General features: G+C 34.8%; 1 protein-coding gene across 2 annotated transcripts in view; it reads left to right on the top strand.

Moving 5' to 3' along the window:
• The first annotated feature begins 2,492 nt into the window (after positions 1–2,492).
• The window catches only part of LOC107656457 (potassium voltage-gated channel subfamily C member 1-like), a 53,570-nt gene continuing 31,002 nt past the window's right edge, over positions 2,493–25,060 (top strand). For both annotated transcript variants that reach the window (XM_016444331.1, XM_016444332.1), the window contains exon 1: positions 2,493–3,262. In XM_016444331.1, the coding sequence (XP_016299817.1) occupies positions 2,708–3,262 (555 nt within the window). In that variant the 5' untranslated portion in view covers positions 2,493–2,707. The remainder of the gene's footprint in view (positions 3,263–25,060) is intronic.

The following is a 25,060-nucleotide window of genomic DNA, read 5'->3' on the forward strand; positions in this document are numbered from 1 at the left end:
AGACTGCAACGGTTGGACTTAAAAATCATCAAATGTGTTCTACTGAAGAAACAAAGTCACCTACATCTTGGATGCCCTGGGGGTAAGCAGATAAACATCACATTTTAATTTTTGGATGAACTATCCCTTTAACATGAATCATTATGCTCATTAATCATTTATTTTGGGATTTGAACCTACAACCTGTCAGGTTTTTAACTGCTAGGCTACAGCACCCATTTGTGAGCGAATCTGTGGTTGGTTTCTGTTTTCTATGGGAAAGACCCCTGGATACTGTAATGAGCTCATGTGAGTCAGACATGATGAATCACTCCATTAGGTTCAGTCCGGTAGTGATTCGCTCTCTGCTCTAGATAAACCAAACCCTGTTTTGCACAGTTTAGAAAACACCATCCACCTTTAAATGGATGTTTCTACTTTGCAATATTACTCACTTTGATTATATCTAGTCTCTACATTGCCCATACACTATTCTTTTTATCCACCCGAAAGTAAGCTATTTTCCGAGACTTCCGGTTCATTAGCCGGTAAATAGAAGAATAGTAAACAGTAAAACTATATGAAAGTGAAAGTGACGTGACATGTGGCCAGGTATGGTGACCCATACTCGGAATTAGTGCTCTGCATTTATCCCATCCTAAGTGCACACACACACTGTGAACACACACCCAAAGCAGTGGGCAGCCATTTTTTGCTGCGGCGCCCGGGGAGCAGTTGGGGGCTCGGTGCCTTGCTCAAGGGCACCTCAGTCGTGGTATTGAAGGTGGGAGAGAGCGCTGTACATTCACTCCCCCCACCTACAATCCCTGCCGGTACGAGACTTGAACCCGCAACCTTTGGGTTACGAGTCTGACTCTCTAACCATTAGGCCACGACTTCCCCATGCGCTACAAACCAGATGTTTTGTACAGCTAAAATAACTGTTTTTTTTTTCAGTTATGTATTTTATTCACATATTTATTAAAATATTCCATCATCACTGAGCGTAGCTTGACGTTAATTAAGTGACCGCTTTGATTGATTTAAGCGAGTTCATTCGGTGAAAGATTCATCAGACTGATTCAAACTGTAGCGAACTGAGTTTGTGAATCGTTTTGAATGACTCATTAAAAGGAGTCGCTCAAAGTCGTAATTTGTTCGTGAATGTGAGTGTGACTGTACAGTACTGGTTGCATGTGTTTGATTCACTTAAAAGAACCGGTTCATTCGAATCTTTTGTTTTGTCAGTGGCGTTATTCTTGCCACGATTTTCTTTTCATTTTGTCTTACCGCGATCAATTTGTCTTTCAGATTCGGGTAAAATATGACTTATTTTGCAGTGGCGTTGTAGATTCATCCACAAAGATACCGAAGAGCGGTTTAGACATTTACGGTTACATTTGATAAGCTTTGTTTGAACGAATGAATGAAGGAATGAATGAGTGAATAAATTAGTGAATACATGAACGAGTGAATGAATGAATGAGTGAGTGAATGAATATTGACTTGGTACAGGTTTCTAGACACATATCAGTAGAACAGCGTCTCTATCATTCTTTATACAGACATCTCTAAATTATTTTTTCACGTCTCAGATTAGTGCCTAAAATAAGAACTCAAGTTTCGTTTGCATTTTGTTGGGATTGTTCCAGAGATATTGTTCCAACCAATCCCCAAAAAGTATTACGGAATTCATTTTTATTAATAAAATATGACTTATACATTTTATAACACGGATTTTATTCCAATAAATCTGTCTATGAAAATAAACGTGGTTAAAATTAACCCAAGCAACCATCATATTTATAGGAATATATTGATGCCGAAAGCCACTGATGAGAAAGGGTGTGTCCTTGAGTGAGTGAGAGAGTTAGAGAGAGAGAGAGAGAGAGAGAGAGAGAGAGCGAGCGCTTGTTGCTCTAGAAGCTCGAGCCGCAGGTGATGATGGACCGATAGAAGGAAGAGCTGCTGCTTCCGCGCCTCGGCTCTCACCTGTCACCGGTGTTCATCATGAGTGAATAAATTAGTGAATACATGAACGAGTGAATGAATGAATGAGTGAGTGAATGAATATTGACTTGGTACAGGTTTCTAGACACATATCAGTAGAACAGCGTCTCTATCATTCTTTATACAGACATCTCTAAATTATTTTTTCACGTCTCAGATTAGTGCCTAAAATAAGAACTCAAGTTTCGTTTGCATTTTGTTGGGATTGTTCCAGAGATATTGTTCCAACCAATCCCCAAAAAGTATTACGGAATTCATTTTTATTAATAAAATATGACTTATACATTTTATAACACGGATTTTATTCCAATAAATCTGTCTATGAAAATAAACGTGGTTAAAATTAACCCAAGCAACCATCATATTTATAGGAATATATTGATGCCGAAAGCCACTGATGAGAAAGGGTGTGTCCTTGAGTGAGTGAGAGAGTTAGAGAGAGAGAGAGAGAGAGAGAGAGAGAGAGCGAGCGCTTGTTGCTCTAGAAGCTCGAGCCGCAGGTGATGATGGACCGATAGAAGGAAGAGCTGCTGCTTCCGCGCCTCGTCTCTCACCTGTCACCGGTGTTCATCCGAGCCGCTCATTCCCCTCCGACACGCGCTCGGTTCGGTACTTCACTTCAATGAGGCTGTTCGTGAACTATTGGAGTACTCCAGCTTCGCCACAGCAGCACCGTAGAGTAACGTTACTCCCCTCGCGTCATGTCTCACTCTGAGAGATGGGCAAGCTCGACGAGCACGAGAGGGTGATCCTCAACGTCGGGGGCACGAGGCACGAAACCTACCGGACCACGCTGAAGACCCTGCCGGGCACGCGTTTGGCCCTGCTCGCTTCCGAGTCGGACCTCGAGTCGGTTCTGGACCAGCTGCAACAAGTCCCGGGCTTCATCGAGTACAACGCGCGCAGCAACGAGTACTTCTTCGACCGGCACCCGGGCGTCTTCGCCTACGTGCTCAACTACTACCGGACCGGGAAGCTGCACTGCCCGGCGGACGTGTGCGGGCCGCTGTTTGAGGAGGAGCTGTCCTTCTGGGGCATCGATGAGACGGACGTGGAGCCGTGCTGCTGGATGACCTACCGACAGCACCGGGATGCCGAGGAGGCGCTGGAGGTGTTCGAGATGAACGTGGACAACGACGAGGACGACGAGTACGGCAAGCGGCTGGGCATCGAGGACGTGGTGTCCCCGGACGGTACCGTCTGCAGGTGGAGGAAGTGGCAGCCGGTCATCTGGAACCTGTTCGAGGACCCGTACTCCTCCAGAGCCGCCCGGGTAAGAGCGCAGCGCGGAGTCGCCAAACGGTTGCGCGCGGCTCCTTTACGCGCTCGCGCTTCCAGTGTATCCACACAACGCCGAAACTCATGCATGCGTGTAGATAAGTCGGTTTTGTGTTTAAATTACCATGCATACTACTAAATGTACCTGAGACGCGTTAGTAAAGAGTAGAGAGAGTCCTAAAACGTTTAAATGTGTTAAAAGTTGATGTAATGTGAGTGTGCATGCATCTAAACCAGTGCGTAATGGTTAGAAACGTATCGGAGAGGCAGGTGTCACATATTAAGATCAAATCAAGACAGACTTGGCAAACACATCAGAGACAGTGCATGCATGAGTGTTTTTCATCTAAATGTGCGTAATCTCCTGATATGCGTTGGTAACAGGTGTCCAGAACATAAAACTTCTACAGTGAAGGCATTTTTATCCTCAGTTAAAATAGTCTTGGTTCAAATTGGCCTGATTGAGGGAGAGAAAAGAATCGCAGCCCTCCCACACTTATGGGAAGCGTAATGGAGGTTATGCGTCACCATTTGAGATGTTTTAATTAAACGATTGGTTGGAAGAGACTGGTAACTTGAGTGGAAAATATTAATTATTGAGATCGTTGCAGGTGAATTCAGATGCACTGCAGAGATCAGCCAGATACAATTTTAAAGAGCCTTTTCTTTGTGCTGCTTTGGGTTCTGAGTAATGTCTTTTTTGCTCTGATTATATGCAGGCCATTGAGATAGAAATCTAGTGTGTTTTAGTTAAAAATTCCCATTTTTATTGTTGTTACTAAGCAGTTTTCTGATACATTTTTTTATCAGCATATTTTAAATGGCAGTTGTTTCACTGAAAAAGTTTTTTTTTATTTGGAATAAATTGTCCTTATTTCTCTAAAGAGAGATTGGTTTTCACATTAAAGGAATAGTTCACCCAAAAATGAACATTTGCTGATAATTTACTCACCCTCAGGTCATCCAAGTTGTAGATGAGTTGGTTTCTTCATCAGATTTGGAGAAATGTAGCATTGCGTCACTTGCTCACCAATGGATGGGAATGGGTGCCGTCAGAATGAGTCCAAACAGCTGATAAAAACATCTCAATAATCCACAAGTAATCCACACCACTCCAGTCCATCAGTTAACATCTTGTGAAGCAAAAAGCTGCATGTTTGACGTTTTTAATTTCAAACCGTTGCTTCTGGCTAAAATACAAGTGATCTATCCATAATATTGCCTCCTCCAGTGAAAAAGTCAACTGAATTAGGAGAGAAATCTGCACAGATTAAGCACCGTTTATAAGCCAAAAAAACTATAAACATATGTGGGTTGATTTTGATGTGAGAGACAACAGGAGATGGACTTTATCACTGGAGGAAGTGTTATTTTGGATTATGGACTCGTATTTTGTCAAGAAGCAACGATATGAAGTTAAAATGCTTTAATAATGGGTTTGTTTCTTACAAACATGCCGCTTTTGGCTTCACAAGACATTACCTGATGGACTGGAGTGGTGTGGATTACTTGTGGATTATTGTGATGTTTTTATCAGCTGTTTGGACTCTCGTTCTGACGGCACCCATTCACTGCAGAGGATTCATTGGTGAGCAAGTGATGGAATGCTGCATTTCTCCAAATCTGATGAAGAAACAAACTCATCTACATCTTTGGCCTGAGGGTGAGTAAATTCATAAAATTTTCATTTTTGGGTGAACTGTTCCTTTAATGGTGGGCAAGTCTTAAGTTGGTCTGTGGGCAGTGAATGCACACATCAATTGGTTAATTGGTCCAATGTTGGTTGGTTGAGTTGTTTTTTCCTGCAGAGATGGACCAAATGAGTAGGGCTGTTTATCTAATCAATGATGACTAATTGTTTCTCTAGATGAAGAGTCTGCTATCTTCATTTTTAATGAGCAGAAACTGTGACCTTGGCACAGACTCACAGATAATGGTTCTTGCAACATTCTTATAACACACGTTATTAGCCAGCACACATTTCCCAGAATTCACCTTGCAGTTGCCAGTTTGCATCATCGTGGTCCCCTGATGCCTTCAGCCTGGTTTCATCCATCTGTTTATGCAGCGGAGGGTTTGACGCTGTGATCATGTTGACGTGTGTGTGTGTGTGTGTGTGTGTGTTTTGATGCCACGTGTTCCGTTGCCACTTAGGAGGTTAACACTGGCGCTCGTCTGAAGATGCTGTGCCGAGACCGTTTCCATGGCGACCTTATCGCTCATCGTCCGCCCGTTCATTCAGAGCGGCGATTGATTTCAGGAATTCAGTCGAGCGCGAACCCTGCGCGTGCCGTGCGTGTCTGCTCGTTTCCTCTGGCGCCGTTTGAAATGAGTGTGTTTGACATATTGTTATGTGTGGATGATTCATGCGCTGGAAGAATAGCACGGTCATACAGAACGTGTGTGTGTGCGTTTATGTGGGCACGGATGATCTGAATGCTGATGCTGGCAGCCGGTGTCTTTCAGCCTAAACTTTGCTGTCAGTCATTTTCTTTCGATCAGTCGCCGAGCGCTGATTATCTCGGCGAGTTTCGCGTGTGTTGAGGCTGTGTGCGTCTTCGTGGGATGTTAGTGTCCGTATTGTGCGATTAGAGTAATGAAACATGATCTTTTAAGAACAAGCCTTGAGTTGATGATGATGATGATGATGAAGTCATTGTGTATCTAAAATGTATCTGTACATGCACAATTTTAGTACCATAATGTGATTAAACTGATTAAAAGTTTGGAATAATTAAGGTTTTTCAAGGCTGCATTTATTTGATCAAAAATTCTGTAAAAGTTGTGAAATATTATTACAATAATAAAAAAAACAAACGTTCTCATAGTATAAATTAGATTGATTTCTGAAGTATCACGTGACTCTGAAGACTGGAGTAATGATGCTGAAAATTCAGCTTTGATCACAAGAAAAACATTTTTTTTTAAAATGTATTCAAATAGAAACAGTTATTTGGAATTGCAATAATATTTAATAATAATAATAATGTTTTACTGATTTTACTGGATTTTTCAGCAAATAAATGTAGCCTTGGTGAGCAAAAAAGACTTCTTTCAAAAACATTAAGAATCTTAATTATTATATTTCAAACTTAACCCTCTGGTATTGTTTAAAAGCTTGTTATACAGCTGAAATTTAACTTTTTTTTATTTTCAGTCAAATCAATGAAATATATTTTTGTTCAATAATATTTTTCTTTTTTATGTTGTATTTTGAGAGAATTTCATGGTACTAATTAATATTTATGCAATAATTATGATAATTTTTTCCCATTGAAAATAAGAAAAAAATTCTAATATTTTTATATTACTTTTCTATTATGGCATATTGCATGTTAAAATGGAAACAATGCCTTTAAAATCCTATTTTTGAAGGCAGATTAGTGCCATTTGGTGGGAGTAAAAAAAAAACAAAAAAAAACTTGCATGCAATTCCATGGTTTAGCCACTAGATTCCTATAGAGCTCTACATAAAAGGCGTATAAATTCTCTAGTTGTTTTTAGACATAAATACTTATTTTTATTAATTTGTTGATTTGGATATATATTTAGACATTCTCAAAGACAACTTTTTGTAAAGGTTTATTTTTTTTTGGGTTGAAATGTTAGTTTGAAATGTCAGTTTTTGCATTAATTTTACTAAAGTCAAACCTGAACACAGAGAAAGACATTTTATTGCACATAACATCAAAATTCAACAAAAATGTAACAAAAATGAACAGGAATGCTTTATCAGAGGTTAATCAATCTGATTTCAACTTCTTATTTGAGTCTTCTGGCTCAATTTTGCCATATTGTTACAGCCACACCAGTTCATGTGTGTGTGTGTGTGTGTGTGTGTGTGTGTGTGTGTGTATGTGTGTATTTTGTACTCTTGATGATTTAGAGTGTCACCCTTTCATTGCTGTGCACTTTTTTTCTGCATTGTGAATGATTTGTAGATTGTACTCACAAAAAATTCTCTGTATTTTCGTATTTTTGCATATTTCCCATTCATTTCCAATGGCGGTCATTTTTGACCGTGAACAACACAAAATCACATGTGAAACACATGTGAAACTCACATGAAACATGTGGTTTTGGAACATTTTCATGGTGTAAATGTGTGAAACCCATGTAAGGGTTTATTTAAAGTAATATTTAAATATTATAATTATCTATAATATTTAGATGTTTATTGCAATTACATATACATTTCATATATAAATTAATTGTAATTTTATTAAATCCTTTATTTTCTGTGTGTGAGTGAGTGAGTGTGTGTGTGTGTGTGTGTGTGTGTGTGTGTGTGAGAGAGAGTGTGTGTATGTGTGTATGTGTGTGTGTGTGAGTGTGTCTGTGTGTGTGTGCGTGTGTCTGTGAGAGTGTGCGCGTTAATAAAAAAAACAAACGTTCTCATAGTATAAATTAGATTGATTTCTGAAGTATCACGTGACTCTGAAGACTGGAGTAATGATGCTGAAAATTCAGCTTTGATCACAAGAAAAACATTTTTTTTTAAAATGTATTCAAATAGAAACAGTTATTTGGAATTGCAATAATATTTAATAATAATAATAATGTTTTACTGATTTTACTGGATTTTTCAGCAAATAAATGTAGCCTTGGTGAGCAAAAAAGACTTCTTTCAAAAACATTAAGAATCTTAATTATTATATTTCAAACTTAACCCTCTGGTATTGTTTAAAAGCTTGTTATACAGCTGAAATTTAACTTTTTTTTATTTTCAGTCAAATCAATGAAATATATTTTTGTTCAATAATATTTTTCTTTTTTATGTTGTATTTTGAGAGAATTTCATGGTACTAATTAATATTTATGCAATAATTATGATAATTTTTTCCCATTGAAAATAAGAAAAAAATTCTAATATTTTTATATTACTTTTCTATTATGGCATATTGCATGTTAAAATGGAAACAATGCCTTTAAAATCCTATTTTTGAAGGCAGATTAGTGCCATTTGGTGGGAGTAAAAAAAGAAAAACATCTACCATTCCATGGTTTAGCCACTAGATTCCTATATAGATCTATATAAAAAGGCTTATAAATTCTCTAGTTGTTTTTAGACATAAATACTTATTTTTATTAATTTGTTGATTTGGATATATATTTAGACATTCTCAAAGACAACTTTTTGTAAAGGTTTATTTTTTTTTGGGTTGAAATGTTAGTTTGAAATGTCAGTTTTTGCATTAATTTTACTAAAGTCAAACCTGAACACAGAGAAAGACATTTTATTGCACATAACATCAAAATTCAACAAAAATGTAACAAAAATGAACAGGAATGCTTTATCAGAGGTTAATCAATCTGATTTCAACTTCTTATTTGAGTCTTCTGGCTCAATTTTGCCATATTGTTACAGCCATTTCATGGTTTAAATGTGTGAAACCCATGTGAACACAAATGTGGACACGTGGGTTTCACACACACGATGAAAATGTTCCAAAACCACATGTTTCATGTGAGGTTCACATGTGATTCTAACATGTGATTGCACATGTGAAGTTCATGTGCTTTTTCTGTAAGGGAAGCTTTTTAAAGGGGAGCTCAAATGTGCATGCTTGACATATATATGTGTAAAGCATGTACATTTGAGCTTCCCTTTAAAATATTTGCTGTGCTCTACATGTGTGCATTGTTGAATGTTTATACAAAAATAAAACCCTTTATTAAATTGATGCTTGAAAGATTTTTTATCCATATTAAGTAGGGATGCACCGATCTGATACTGCCTTTTTCTGCCGGATCAGGTATCGGTCAGACGAGACTGATCCAAATCCGATATTGTGCGTATACTATTCTGTTAATATTATTAAGCCCCACGAAAGGCACAAAAACATTATAAAGCACTGTAAAGTTCTGTGCACTGCATTCCAAGTCTTCTGAAGCAGTTCCATAGTTTAATGTGAGTTTCAAATTAGAAAACATGAGGAGCAAATAACAGTCTAAAATGTTAAAGGGGTCATATGACGTTGCTAAAAAAGAACATTATTTTGTGTATTTGGTGTAATGAAATGTGTTTATGTGGTTTACACGAAAGGCACAAAAACATTACAGTGCTTTATAAAGTTTTCGTGCACTGCATTCCAAGTCTTCTGAAGCAGTTCCATAGTTTAATGTGAGTTTCAAATTAGAAAACATGAGGAGCAAATAACAGTTTAAAATGTTAACCAACTTTGGCAAAACAACCATCAAAAACGCTCCTCGAGCCACTTTGTTCACCGGTGCTTCAGCTGCTTTAGTAAACTTAATTAGCATCACATGGATATGCTAGAGGAAACTGACGAAGCAGTTCATAAATAACGATTAACAAAAAGGTCGAAAAAAAATGTGTAATATAGTGAATGGGTGGGTTTGTCTTACCTGTTGCTTTAGTTTCTGGTCTAGAAAACAAAAATCACGGGACTTGCTTGTCTGTGTCCGACTGAGAAAAGCACAAAAAATATTTTTAAATTTCCCATTGACAAGCTCTGGTGTAAAACACTGCATATTTAACTGTTGATAACTTTGATGTGATGCCGCGTTCGCTCCTCTTTGCTAGCTAACACATTAGCATTTCTGAGCTGCTTAATCTTTAAATAATAAGAACCGACAATAAATCATAAACTCTCAAAAGTGATTTAAATAGGAATAAAGAAGTTCGAAATGCTTACCTCTTCTTTTTCGTGACTCTTGCCGGGACTGACTTGACTGAGCGGTTTTTGAATTTTTTTATTTGTAGGAAACACACAGAGAAAATATTATGCCCTTATTACTTAAAAAAAGGCTTAATGTAGGCTTAATATGAAATAGATTTGTGTATTTACTATAGTTTATGTATTTATTTGATTAGCTTTCAGTTATTTGATTAGTTATAAAAGATAAAAGTGTAATAACCTATAGCCCTACTCCATACAAACGTATTTTCTCGGAAAAAGTGGTAGTTACGTTGCTGTCTATGCAGGGTCAGAAAGCTCTAGGATTTCATCAGAAAATATCTTAATTTGTGTTCCGAAGATGAACGAAGGTCTTAGGCGAACAGAATTTGACAGAATTTTCATTTTTGGGTGAACTATCCCTTTAAAGAAACACCAAAGTTCACCCAAAAAATCAAACCTGTATGACTTTTGCTCTTCTGTGGGACACAATGAAGACATTTTGAAGAACGCTGCGGTCCAAACAACCTTGAGTAGGTGGTTGTGATGATGATGATGAAGTCAGTGTGCATCTAAAATGTCTATAAATTGTTGCTTGGCTCAGTTTTTATGTTGAAGGCAACCTGAAACGACATTTGCAACCCATTTTTGTACTGTAATGTGAAGCATATCTGAGTAAAATTTAATAATTAAGAAGAAAATGTAGTGAGAGCCTTAAAGGAACAGTTCATCCAACCTGTATGACTTATATTTTGAAGATATTTTGACTATCTTTGGGGTCCAAACAACACTGGATGCCATTGACTTTGACAAAACACTACACGATTTTTGAAAACATCCTCTTTTTTGTTCCACAGAAGAAAGTTATACAAGTTTGGAGAAATAGAAGTGTCTGTGTAAATGACAATGAATCCAATAAATAAATCCAATGCAATTTAGCAGTTGGTTCAAACACTGCCAGCACACTTTTGAGGAGGCTTTTTGACCAGGAGGATGAAGGTCATGCTCACCTTCCAGAGCAATTCCCAATGGTCTCTCAACTGTACTTTTTGGTTGCATTAACCAGCTTTAAATTAGCAGTAGCTTTTTTGGCAGTTCTGGCTGTTTGCATAGTTTGTGTTCGCATGCACATAAACAAACATGCATGCATGTGACGCACTGACCAGTGTTTTTAGTCCAGAGTCCACCATTAGCGTCTTCCTCGAAGCACGCCGTTTATAGGCTTTGCATGTCATTTTTAGCGCGAGACAGTAATTACAGATCTGTCTGTCTCGCCGCTGACGGGAGGACACTGCGAACCGCTGTAGGTGTAAAACGCCAGAGAGAACGAGAGGGAGAGATGTGCTTGCTGGAGAAATGTAACCCAACGCAGGGTGCCGTGTTAAACAGACCGCCAACGCCGTGGTTTCGCGTGCCGCTGGATGTGGCTTTCATGTCGAGCTCATTTGAATCTCGCACACATGCATTAGCGAGCTCATTTCGGCCGGTCTGAAATGCACGACTGTCTTTTGTGTTGTGATAATTGCATGGCTTGCTTTTTCCTGTATCTGCACAAACTGCTTTCAAGTCCTCCGCTGAGCCGGTCCACGGCTTCAAAAGAGTAACACGGGCCTAATGAAGCCGTTCAGACCACCGGGACCAATTACACACGCACACACTGCTCTCACTAATCGCTGATTAAATAGCAAATCAAACTTTGTTTTTGTGCTGTTGTACAGATGCTGAATGTACATACAGACTCCAGCCAGCCCATATTACACATACTCGCCTATGTTTGCCTTTAGATGACACTGAAAACAAAGCCGCTCTACTAATATTTTAACAATAATGTAGGAAAACTTTTGTTTTTTTGCAATAGATGTGCTTTGACAGTGCATCAACCTGCAAATGAAAGGATTCGAGTGTTTAAAGGGATAATTCACCCAAAAATGAAAATGTGATGTTTATCTGCTTGCCCCCAGGGCATGCAAGATGTAGGTGACTTTGTTTCTTTAGTAGAACACAAACGGAGATTTTGAACTCAAACCGTTGCAGTCTGTCAGTCTTATAATGGAGGTGAATGGGAATCACGGCTTTGAGAGTAAAAAAAACATACACAAACAAAACCAAATTAAACCCTGCGGCTCGTGATGATACATTGATGTGTAAAGACACAAAACGATCGGTCTGTGCAAGAAACTGAACAGTATTTATATTGTTTTTTACCTCTGATTCACCGCAATGCCAATCACCGAACTGTCCTGAGCGCATTCGCGTCGTCTTCAGCCGGCGTGTGACGCTTCTTCTTCTTCTTCCGCAGACTTATAAGTGCATTACCGCCACCTATCTCTCAAATGGACCATTGACACTCCTAATTGAGATTGTAGATAGAGTGTCAATGGTCCATTTGAGAGATAGGTGGCAGTAATGCACTTATAAGTCTGCGATCTGCCGTAAAGCAAGAAGAAGAAGAAGAAGACGCGTCACGCGTCACGCGCCGGCTGTCGAGGACAGTTCGGACATTGCAGTGCATCAGAGGTAAAAAAAACGATATAAATACTGTTCAGTTTCTTGCACAGACCAATCGTTTCGTGTCTTTACACATCAATGTATCATCACGAGCCGCAGGGTTTAATTTGGTTTTGTTTGTGTATGTTTTTTTGAATCTCAAAGCCGTGATTCCCCTTCACCTCCATTATAAGACTGACAGACTGCAATGGTTTGAGATAAAAAATCTTCGTTTGTGTTCTGAAGAAACAAAGTCACCTACATCTTAGATGCCCTGGGGGTAAGCAGATAAACATCAAATTTTAATTTTTGGGTGAACTATCCCTTTAATAGCGTTTCATGTTGTGAAAGAACGAGGCAGGAATAGGTGGTATTTCCAAAATATTAGTGCAGTATGAATTTTGTAGTCATTTTATGGCATTTAGCAAAAGATTGACTTATAACCGTATTATAATGATTGTTTGCATGTCTCTATACAGTATTTATGTGTTAATTCATGTTTCTTTGTGTATATACGTAATGTAAACCCACTCAAATCCATACAAATGTACCATGGTGTAGCAACACATTTATGCTTTCATAGCTTTTAAATGCCATTATAGCGTCCAGATCAATACAGAGAAATGATGCATGTGCATGCTAATGTCATGCATTTTATTTTAATAACTACTTTATATGTTTGTAAATAGCTACATGCAATTGGCTTGGATGTTTTGTTTTCTAATGAAGTGACATTTATTAAACATAGTGACTTATGTTTTTAAGTCTGACTTAAGTGCACAAAGTCTTTGGGGGCTTCTGTATATCAGGTTAATGGAATCACATATTAAAATGATTTATTTCTGATACAGTAAAACCTTAATTTGTCACTCACATGCTAGTAGAAGGTTTGGCTTATTCCTAGAATGCATGTGTACGTCGTGTATGTCTATTAATAAAATAGACATATATTCTAAAATAAAGTGTGTGTATATTATACATATATTCTATTTACAAAATAGTAAAGCCTAAAATAATATTTGCTAGTTCTATCACTATTTTACTGTGAAGTGATATTATTTTTATGGGAGAATTACAGCACAGACGTCTCTAAGTATAAGACATTTATTTGATAAATATTTGATAAAATTAATTATTATTTTTATTTGAAATATTTGATTATCTCAACTTTTCAGAAGACCGCTGTAAGCTTTTTTTTTAAATTGATCAAGACATATTTTTCTGATATCTGCATTTCCATCCGTTCAGAAGAGATCTACAGTCTTGTTTTATTCCAGCATCTTTCATCTTTAAATGCGTCCTCTTTGCCTGTTGTCACTGTCAGCTTTTCTCACGCACGTATGTAGCTTTGCTTTAGTTTATTCTTCAAAAACGGAGTAAAAATAGAGCGCTACGTCGTGCCTGTCACGCTCCGCCTCATGGGAGGTTATGGAGAGGTCATTCTCGTACCTCTGCAGCAATAACAGCTACAAGAAAGACTTTGAGCAGGAAAGAGCGTGTACTTTCCTCAAACTCGCTTCAGGTGTACAAACAGCTAAAATGGGATGTTGTCTTCATCAATCCACACACACACACACAGAGCTGTGTTGAGCTCAAGGACAGCGTGTGCTAGAGATGTGAAACACACCCTCAGGTTATCAGCTCAGTGTCTCTGTGTTTAGTGTGTCTCTCTTCATTTGTTTGTATGTTATCAGGATTCTTCCCTTGTTCTCTGATAGCTCTGATTGTTGTTGGTATTTGACTTTTGTGTTGCTTTGTGGTTGTTAGGATGTTTTGGGTGTTTTTTAGTGTGTTGATATTTAGGGCTACATGATATATTGAAATATTGCAAATGTTCAAATTGCGATATGGATATTGCAATGACTTGCGATGACTGAAAGTCAAAGTTTTAAGTCAATGCATATCACATTATTTATTTTTATTATAAAATTTCAGTTGCAATTTAAAATGTTTTTTTGTGCAGTTTTGCTTTGCTTGTTTTGTAGCACTGCATAATTTGGCCAAAAATTATTATATCAATAATAATAATAATAATAATAATATTAATAATGGTATGTATTATTATTATTATTAAATATATATTCCAATTTAAAATATTGTATAGGTGTGCTATGAATATAATAATAATGATAATAAGAAGAATAATAATAATAATGGTATTTATTATTATTATTAAATATCTATTCCAATTTAAAATATTGTATAGGTGTGCTATGAATAATAATAATAATAACAACAACAATAATAATAATATCGGTATTTATTATTATGATTTAATTTCTGTTCCAATTTAAAATGTTGTATAGATGTGCTATGAATAATAATAATAATAATAATAATAATAATAATAATAATAATGGTATTTATTAATTATTATTTTTATTTGAAATATTTGATTATCTCAACTTTTCAGAAGACCGCTGTAAGCTTTTTTTTTAAATTGATCAAGACATATTTTTCTGATATCTGCATTTCCATCCGTTCAGAAGAGATCTACAGTCTTGTTTTATTCCAGCATCTTTCATCTTTAAATGCGTCCTCTTTGCCTGTTGTCACTGTCAGCTTTTCTCACGCACGTATGTAGCTTTGCTTTAGTTTATTCTTCAAAAACGGAGTAAAAATAGAGCGCTACGTCGTGCCTGTCACGCTCCGCCTCATGGGAGGTTATGGAGAGGTCATTCTCGTACCTCTGCAGCAATAACAGCTACAAGAAAGACTTTGAGCAGGAAAGAGCGTGTACTTTCCTCAAACTCGCTTCAGGTGTACAAACAGCTAAAATGGGATGTTGTCTTCATCAATCCACACACACACACACAGAGCTGTGTTGAGCTCAAGGACAGCGTGTGCTAGAGATGTGAAACACACCCTCAGGTTATCAGCTCAGTGTCTCTGTGTTTAGTGTGTCTCTCTTCATTTGTTTGTATGTTATCAGGATTCTTCCCTTGTTCTCTGATAGCTCTGATTGTTGTTGGTATTTGACTTTTGTGTTGCTTTGTGGTTGTTAGGATGTTTTGGGTGTTTTTTAGTGTGTTGATATTTAGGGCTACATGATATATTGAAATATTGCAAATGTTCAAATTGCGATATGGATATTGCAATGACTTGCGATGACTGAAAGTCAAAGTTTTAAGTCAATGCATATCACATTATTTATTTTTATTATAAAATTTCAGTTGCAATTTAAAATGTTTTTTTGTGCAGTTTTGCTTTGCTTGTTTTGTAGCACTGCATAATTTGGCCAAAAATTATTATATCAATAATAATAATAATAATAATAATATTAATAATGGTATGTATTATTATTATTATTAAATATATATTCCAATTTAAAATATTGTATAGGTGTGCTATGAATATAATAATAATGATAATAAGAATAATAATAATAATGGTATTTATTATTATTATTATTAAATATCTATTCCAATTTAAAATATTGTGTAGGTGTGCTATAAATAATAATAATAATAATAATAATAATGATATTTATTATTATTATTATTATTAAATATCTATTCCAATTTAAAATATTGTATAGGTGTGCTATAAATAATAATAATAATAATAATGATGATGATGATAATGATGATGATGATACACTGCATGATGATGATACACAGCATTTTAAGATACAGTCAACACAGCAGGTACAATCAGTGTGTGTCAGACTGCCAGCAAGGCTTCATGCTGTGATCACTGTGTTTCCCAGCTAGTCATCTGCAGGCATCTGTTTTTTTCCTTTTTCAGTGTGTTCAAAGTTCTATTACTCAATACCAGTGAGACTTACAGTGACACTCTAAACAAATCTCAGAGTGTCACCTTTCAAAAGAGACCAAAACCATGCAAATACTCCAAATGGTTCAAGAACAGCATGCATTATATTTACTTTGGGTGTGCCTCTTTTAGGGGTTTTAGGCAAACTTTACAGGAATGCTAAGGGGTTAATCGGGCCGCTCTAGTTTTTAGTGTGTTGCTATGTGGTTGCTAAGGTGTTCTGGGTGGTTTCCTATTACACAAAGTAGTAACACTTTTTCTTTCTCTTTCTTGTCTCTCTTTGTCTTTCTGTTTCACCTTTTCTTCTCTCTTTCCCCTTCCCTTCCTCTTGATCTCTCATATTTTCGGGTGATATTGTGGACGGCGTGTCCTTTCTCTCTGCATTCTCCTGGATCGTAATGTTTCTTCATCTCCTTCTGAAACTCCAAACTGGGACAAACCCTGAACCAATCAGCGGGATCCGGATGTCTTATGCGAGTGACCCGCGCGTCCTTTTCCATCAGATGCTGAATCAACTTAGCTTTGCCTCTAAACGGCTCGTCTTTCTCCCTGAAAGCTGCGAAACCGCAGCAAGCAGTCTTCGATTTCACAGTTCCTCCTCAAAACCTTCTCCTTCAAGAGCGTCTCCAGTGTCGTCCCACTTTATTTGCTGTCGGTCAGCGAGCGTAACTGGGAAATATCAGCTTGTGCAGGGCGAGGTTAAACGCTCTGATGCTGGATCTGTCATATGGTGTGGTTTACATGTGGACTGAGTCATAACGCTGACATTTAAGGCCCTTCACTCTCCGGCTGTGTGTAAACACACTCCATTAAGTGAAGGCCTCTTCACCGCCAGCCGTAATTATCCTGTTGAGTTGAGTTGAGCCGAGCCGGGCCGGGCCGCTAGTCCAGGTTTAACTAGCGCTCTATTAGGAGTCACTTCAGCGAGCGGGAGCCATCTCCTCAGCTGAATGGCCCTCAGAAGCCTGTTAGGAGCCCCTGTGTGTCTGTAGTGCGTCTATGAGTCAAGCTGTCTGTCTCACATCGCTGTCTGTATTCACAACTGCAGACTCAAACGCCAGTGAACTAGATCAAACTGAACATTTGCTGTCGTTCAGATGAAAATGGCTTTTGCATCCCGATGTACTTGCATAAAATGACTTATTTCTGAGTTGAACAGTATATTTGGTGAGAAATATTGTCAGAAATCTGTTGATTTCTATCTGTGTGGAATCGCTTGGATCATGAAAAATGTCTGTATGACGGTGAAAATAAGAGAGATTGGCAACTTCAGCTGTAAATAATATTATTAGCAACAATGTTAACAATATTATTATATAAATAGATAAATATTATAGATTATATTATAGATAAATTATTATTATTTTGTTGTTATTATAGTTTTCCTCATTATTATGATTATTACTACTAAAATATTAAACAAAATAAAATGTATTAATATAGAGTATTTAAGAAAAACATAATAATAATATTAAACATAATATGAATTATTACTATGGTAAGAGATCAGTACAAAAATAAGAGAGATTGGCAACTTCAGCCAAAATTATTATTATTATTAATAATATTTTTTTATTGTTGTTATTATGATTATTACTAGGCTGCTAAAAAATGTAAACAACATTATTATTATTATTATTATTATTATTATTATTGTAACATTTCACTGTAAAACAGAATATTTAAGAAACATAATCCTTATTGTTATTATTACTATTAATAAAAATAGTAATAATTATTATTTTATTGTCATTATTACTATTACTATTATATAGTAATTATTGCTACTAAAATATTAAACAAAATAATTATTACTTTTGTAATATTTCACTGAAAAAGAGTATTTAAGAAACTTATTAATGTTTGTTGTTATTTATTATTATTATTATTACTGTTGTTGTTAAATAAAAATTTTAAACAAAAGAATTATTAGTATTGTAATATTTCATAGCAAAATAAAAAGGGAATTCAAGAAAAATAATATACTAATGCTTCTAATTTACAGCTGTATTGTGATTTTGGATTTACAATAAAATTTTTCTTAACAATGCTTTGATTGATTCATTCATTCATCTACTTATTTACTTCCTTATTTACAACCGATTAAAATCATTTTTACCGTGCATGAAGCTGTTTTAGCTACTGTACCTTTAAATATGTAAATGACCTCTGTTGTGATTGGCTGATCTCACACATAGCAGGCCATCATGAATATGTAAATGTGGGCGGTTACATGTAAATGAGCTCATAACTAAGATGATTTATGAAATAATACAGTAAATAAGTGAGGAAGCTTTGTGAATGTTAGTACATCAAATCTGTATTTCCAAAAGAAAGAAAAATCCAGTTTTTTGTCATGCAACCGCTTAAAATCTTGAATACATTATTTTAATGCAATGATCGGTTTATTTAGAGACCTTTACAGTCAGTGATTATTATCATAATTTAGCATGAAGCGTTTCATGTTTGCGCTGCGTGTCAGATGACATTTAACGAGCGGCTGCTGTTGAGTAATAATAATTCCAGTCATTTGTGAGGAAATGAAGGTATAGTGTGCGCTTTAGTAATAATGAGGCGTGGAGTCTAGACTGTGATTTTCTTCTGTGTCGCTGTGGGAGTGTTGGCCTGCTCTCTTTCCATCTGTATGACCGCTCACAGACACTACAGCTCCTGTAGATTGGGTTTGTGTACTGATACCTCGAGTAATACGTGTGATATCTGGGTCAGTCTGGTTTTTGTGTGGAAATGCATCATTCACATTCGAGCTCTGTTGTGAAACCGAGTGAGCTGCATGCATAGGCAGCACGAGTACAAGATGCAAAGGTCAGCAACAACATTATGATTGTTCTTATGATTATGTATCTTGTTTTTGGCCAAATTTGAAGGCAGTGTCGCGTTTATCCTTCACAGAGAAGGAAGTGCAATAATGCACTGCAAAGAGCTCTTTGAAAGATGCACCAGCATGAAAATTAATGTACTTAAATACAAATGGAAAATACTTCAATATAAATAGTAATATAATTGAATGTAACTTTTAGAAAAAGGCTATTTTGCCTGTACGTGTGTGTGTGTGCATTTATATCTTTAGTTAGGTCATTATTTTTTTTCACTATTTTTGTTTACTTATTTGGTACTTATTTTATTATTTTATTTAGTTCGGTATTTTTTATTTAGGTAATAAGTATCGCTTTTTATTTCTCCCCTTTCCTACTACTTGTTTCACTTCTGTTTCAGTTTTTTATAACCATTTCTTACTATGTGTCAGTAAGCTGTTATTTTAGCATGTGTGTTTGGCTCAGTGTTATTTTTTTAGGATTACTGATAAACTAATGTAGTTTGATTTGTATTAGTTATCTATTTTAGTTTTAGTTACAGTTGTAGTAATGTTGTCATTTTATTAGTTTTTTATTATGTCTATATAGGTTTTTTATTAAGTTTTAGTTTTATTTAATTTGAGTTATTTCAGTACTTCAGCATACAAAATGGAAATGAAATAATATATATATATTGAATGTATTTATATATATATATATATATATATATATGTATATGTATATGTGTGTGGCTGTACATACACATATGTAGTTGTTTTTTGGTGTTTGGCTTAGTTATGTTAGAATCATTATTATACGCATACCTTTTGTTCTTTTAATATTTTTAATTGTTTTTAGCTTTATTTTGTTTTCATTTAAATGTTTAGTTTTGAAATGTTGTATGCATTTGTCATTTTTATTTAATTTCTTTTATTTTCTTAAATGTGTATATATATAGTATTTATAGAGTTTTAGCTTTTAGTTTTAATTACTTTTTCTTATTTTGTAAGTCGCTTTGCATAAAAGCGTCTGCTAAATGACTAAAAGTAAAGTAAAAGTATTTATTTATATAGTTATTTATTTAGTTGATTTCATTTATTTATTTGTAATTTTTTAGTTGTTTTGCTCGTTAATTTTAGTTTAGTTATTAACTTTTTTTTTTTAGATATTTTTATTTAGTCAGTTGCTTAGTGTTATTTTTATTTACATGTGTTATTTGTTTAGTTGATTATTGAATTTATTTTTGTTGTAATTTATTTAGTTGTTGTGTAGTTAATTTATTTTAGTTATTTATTTAGTTCTTCAGTTATTTAGTTAGTTGTTTCTGAAGTTATTTAGTTGTTGTTTATTTAGTTGTTTTGTTAATTATATAGTTTATATATTTTTATTTATTTAGTTGTTTGTTTATTTGTTGCTTATTTATTTAAACAACAGTCAAATGTCAGACTGTTTAGTGATCAATTGGGTCAAGTCTACTTAAATAGAAATGTAAAATGCTTAAATACTTCAATCGGAAATAGTAATATTTATTGAATGTAATTTAAAAATGACTATATATGAATATGAACAGCATGCTAATGTCAAACTCTTCAGGGATCAGTCGGGTCGAGTCTCCTGTGCACTTCACTACTATTTGTGTGTCACACGAGATGCTGTCTGTCTAGAGTGTTTCATATCAGACACTATGAAGGTCCATTTCAGATGGGTTTATTACAGAGCTTCAGTATCACGTTATCGATGTTTACTTACTCAATGTAACCCTGTAAGATCACTTTACATTTCTGTTTACTAGCAGAGCTTTGATGCTGAAGCTGGTTTCATGTTTTTTTGTTTTTTTTTTAGTTCTAGATGTTTTGGCATTTATGTATTTGATCTGAAATGTGCATTTTCAGATGCATCATTTCAACTAAACCAATTCAAAATGCTTAATGCAAGAAGTAAATTGCACACTGAATGAACACAAGGGGGAATACTGAATCATTTTTTTATTTATATGCACCAATATAATCTACTTGGGGAACTTAATATCCAAATAAAAAGCACACAGTGTTCACAGTGTTCCTTAATTTTCAAATCTACAATAGAATCATTGTAAATGCATCATGAATATGCATTATAAATCACACAGAGCCGTCGTTTCAGTTCAGTTTGTGCTGGGCTGTAATAACAGAGCTGGAAACATTATCACAGACGGAGTGTTTCTGAAATGCTCTTCTCATTGGGCCTTTATAAAGCTGCTAACCTCACTGTGTTACTGTCTTCTGACACGCCGTCTCGCCTCTAAACTAATAACCGGCTAATAATAGATGCAATATAAATATGATGCATAACTGGGCTGTTTTTTTGTCTAGCACTTTGACTAGCTGCGTCTAATGAGGCCTGGGTTCAGCAGTGCATATTCACAATATGATTTTGCATTGTAAGTATCATGATGATTTATTTGGCCATTAGGTTTCCTAAAGACTGACTGGTTGCGTGATCCTTTCGTGATGTGCAAGTCTGAGAGCATTATGACGAGAATGTCTTCAGCTAATAAGCTTGTTAGGTTGATTCATTTCTGTGACTCAATTTAAATATCTTTTCTTTTCTTCTTTTTTTTGTGTGTTATTGTTACAGAATGTTGATGTATGTCTATTTGTTGCATTTTTCATACTTAAATGTTATAGTAAAAATATATGTAGGTAAGTTAGGGTGTTTATTCAAAAAATATATATAATTATAAACTTATTACAAAATAATGATAATTATAGATTAAATATATTTGTAAAATATCTATCTATCTATATCTATATGTGTGTGTTTGTGTCATTTGCAGACCTGCCAACCTGTACGCATTTTGATCTGAAAGTACACTGGTACGATTTGTCACTCTATAAACTATGCAAAATCCTGGTGACGCCTCTGAACCCATATATAGATATATTTAAATAACAAGCATAAGTATATACATTTGTGTGTGTATATATATAATTTTTGATTAACAACATGTTTATGCTATATATATAAATATAAGCATGAATAAATATGTATTTATATGGTAACACACACAGACACACACACTGGTCTGTCAGCGTCTGGGTTGAAGGGTCAGTCAGAAATCGCTGCCAAACGGCTGTAATACTGTCCGCTTGTGGCTGCAGTTGGTCACACACACACACCACTCGCACTTTCTCAGCGTGGTACACACACACACGCCGCTGCCTGCTTTCTGCCACTTTCATGTGTGATGTGAAGTTAAACAATCTCAAAGTCCAGTTTTGTTCAGAGGAAAACTATGATGGCTTGGATCTTGTATGTTACAACAGTATATAATTTCACGATTCTTCTCGATTTGTATTCACAAGCATTCGATTCAATGTTGATTATTTTGGATATATATCAGGTACAGTACAAATTTTCTCAAGGGGAAAAAAATCTCTCAACTAATTCTGTAAAATATACATGAGAGTCAGCTGGTACATTGTAATATTGGGGGTTAAAAGAAACTGATTTGTATACAAACGCTTAAATTACACTCAATTAAGTTTTTATAATAATAAAGTTATTATATAGTAACTAATTACATAATTATATATTTCTACTCGCATTTGTTTTTTGAAATATAAACATTTAAACGGTCATAAAAAATTTTGGTATTATGTTATATTAATATAATAGATTTATTTATAATATATTTTTAAATCTATATATGTATTATATGTAGGCTATTTCATATTTATGTGTTTCATATTTTACAGTTTTATCTTATATTTTAGCTATATATATTTGTATATATATTTTTTAATATCTTAATTTTTTGGGGGGTTGTTTTGGTATTATTATCTTATAAATATAGTTTATAAATTTATGTATGCATGTATTGTGTGCATATATTATATAAAACGTATATTTTTAATTTTATATTTATTTTATATTTTATTATTTTTGTCTTAATTTTTTCCTATATATACAGTATATTTATGAAAATACTTTTTTTTTTAAATATCTTGATTTTTGCAGTATATTTTGTTATATTATATTATATTATATTATCAGTCAAATTTAATGTTAAAATCTCAGTTATATAAAATAAACATTGAATGTGTGGTCTGTGTGATATTGTGATGTGCAGTCGTTTATGAAGTGTGTTGTTAAATTGTAATCTAACATGCTAATTATGTTGTCAGAGAGCAGATTATGCATTTGTGATGTGATATTTTTTACGGCAGCGGTTGTTAAAGATGGATGTTGAGTTGTTTTGATGCTGTAAATTAGTCGTATGGACCACTTTTATGATGCTTTTAGTCTGTTTTGGAGCTTGATGGCTGTAATCGCTATAATCCTTCATTATAAGGGGATATGGCTTCATCGCTCTGCCTTTGAGTTTCTCAAAAGTCATCATGAGGGTGAATAAATGATGACAGAAATGTATTTTTGGCTGATCTTTAACGAACGCTCTCTGAAAGCATATTTCATCTCGTGGCTGGCAGACGGATAGTCTTACGCTCCTCGCTGCTGACCTTGAGTGGGTTTGTCTTCATCTCTCCTGCGCTCATGAGGGATTTGAGCGCGTGTGTGGTTTGATTACGGAGTGAAACGCAGACGGCCGGGGCAAGGGCATCAGTGATTCAAAACTGAAGTGAGAGAAGCCCTGGAGAATGGCTCTGTCTGACTGCTGTTGTTCTCATTCTGTCAGACCGGCCGTGTTTCTGACTGCCGCTTTGCTTTTCTGATGGATCTGATCACATTTAAAGCTATAGGACCCTTATATTGTGAATTGAGTTCAGAAACATTGGTGTAGAAACAGTTTTCACTCTGAAATATCGTCTTTCATGTTCCACAGAATATGACTTTTGCTTTGAGAGAATGTAGTATTATGAGATGCAGAAGCCGTCCGAATCTCTATTATGTCTCGTATTTGTTCACACTATGACCTGACAATTTGTATTCACCCTATAATGCTTCTCCAGCACGTTTTCCCCTTCACACTCGACTGCGCTCACACACACACACACACACATCCATTAGGAACTCCGTCTGGAGCTGGACTGAAAAAATGACGGCAAATTTTCACTTGGGGGTTTTGCCCATCCCATCATCCATCTCTCCCAACTCTCTTAATAATGAAGCAGAGACAGAGACAGAGCGGCCGTCCCATCTATATCCATTTAGTCAAATGACCTCCAATCCCAAAGTAAAACAGCAGCATTCATGATTCATCAGCGCTGTACCGCCGCTCCGCTGATGTAGAGGCCCGTATGACGAGCAGCAGGCTTTGGCTGGAGAGCTTGTGCCATTGCAAATAACTTTTCTCTCATTCTTCGGGCCTGCGGATAGTCTCAGAGACTGAATTACAGCAGAGACGCAGCCGTTTTTAAATCGTAAATATTTATATATATATAATATGTAAATGTGAATATATTATTATAATACAATTTTAAAGTTCAATATATAAATATACATAAATGTATTTGTTGTAACAAATTTGTGATATAATTAATTTATTATAATTTGTATTATAATAAATATTATTATAATAAATAATTGAAAAATTATCTGTTTGGATAGATATTTTATTTATTCTTATTTATATATTTTAAATCTTTTTAAAAATAATATAATTGAAATTCTAGATATATAAAAAATTATATTAGTGTGTATGTATATATATATATACACACACACACAATTATATAAATGTATGATATATTATTATAATGTTTTATAATAAATATTCTTAAACAATTATATATTTTATATTTATATTTTTTTCTTATAATTATTAAATATTCAAAAGGAATGTAATTGTAATTATATATATACACACACACATACATTTATTATGTGTACATATTATTATAATAAATAATTATGAAATCATATTTAAATATTTTATGTATTCTAATATACATATATTTTTGAATATATTAAAATATATAATGATTCAAATTATGCATATCTAAAAAAATTATATAAAACACAATAACATTGTAAAATATTACATAACATTTAATTTATTATATAGTTACATTGATATAAATAGCTTTCTGTAATGAACAGACTAAGTCATAATTTACATAATTCACTACTAAATTGCGA

This window comes from Sinocyclocheilus anshuiensis, unplaced genomic scaffold (assembly GCF_001515605.1).
Source record: "Sinocyclocheilus anshuiensis isolate Anshui unplaced genomic scaffold, SAMN03320099.WGS_v1.1 scaffold183, whole genome shotgun sequence".
In the NCBI taxonomy this organism is placed as follows: Eukaryota; Metazoa; Chordata; class Actinopteri; order Cypriniformes; family Cyprinidae; genus Sinocyclocheilus; species Sinocyclocheilus anshuiensis.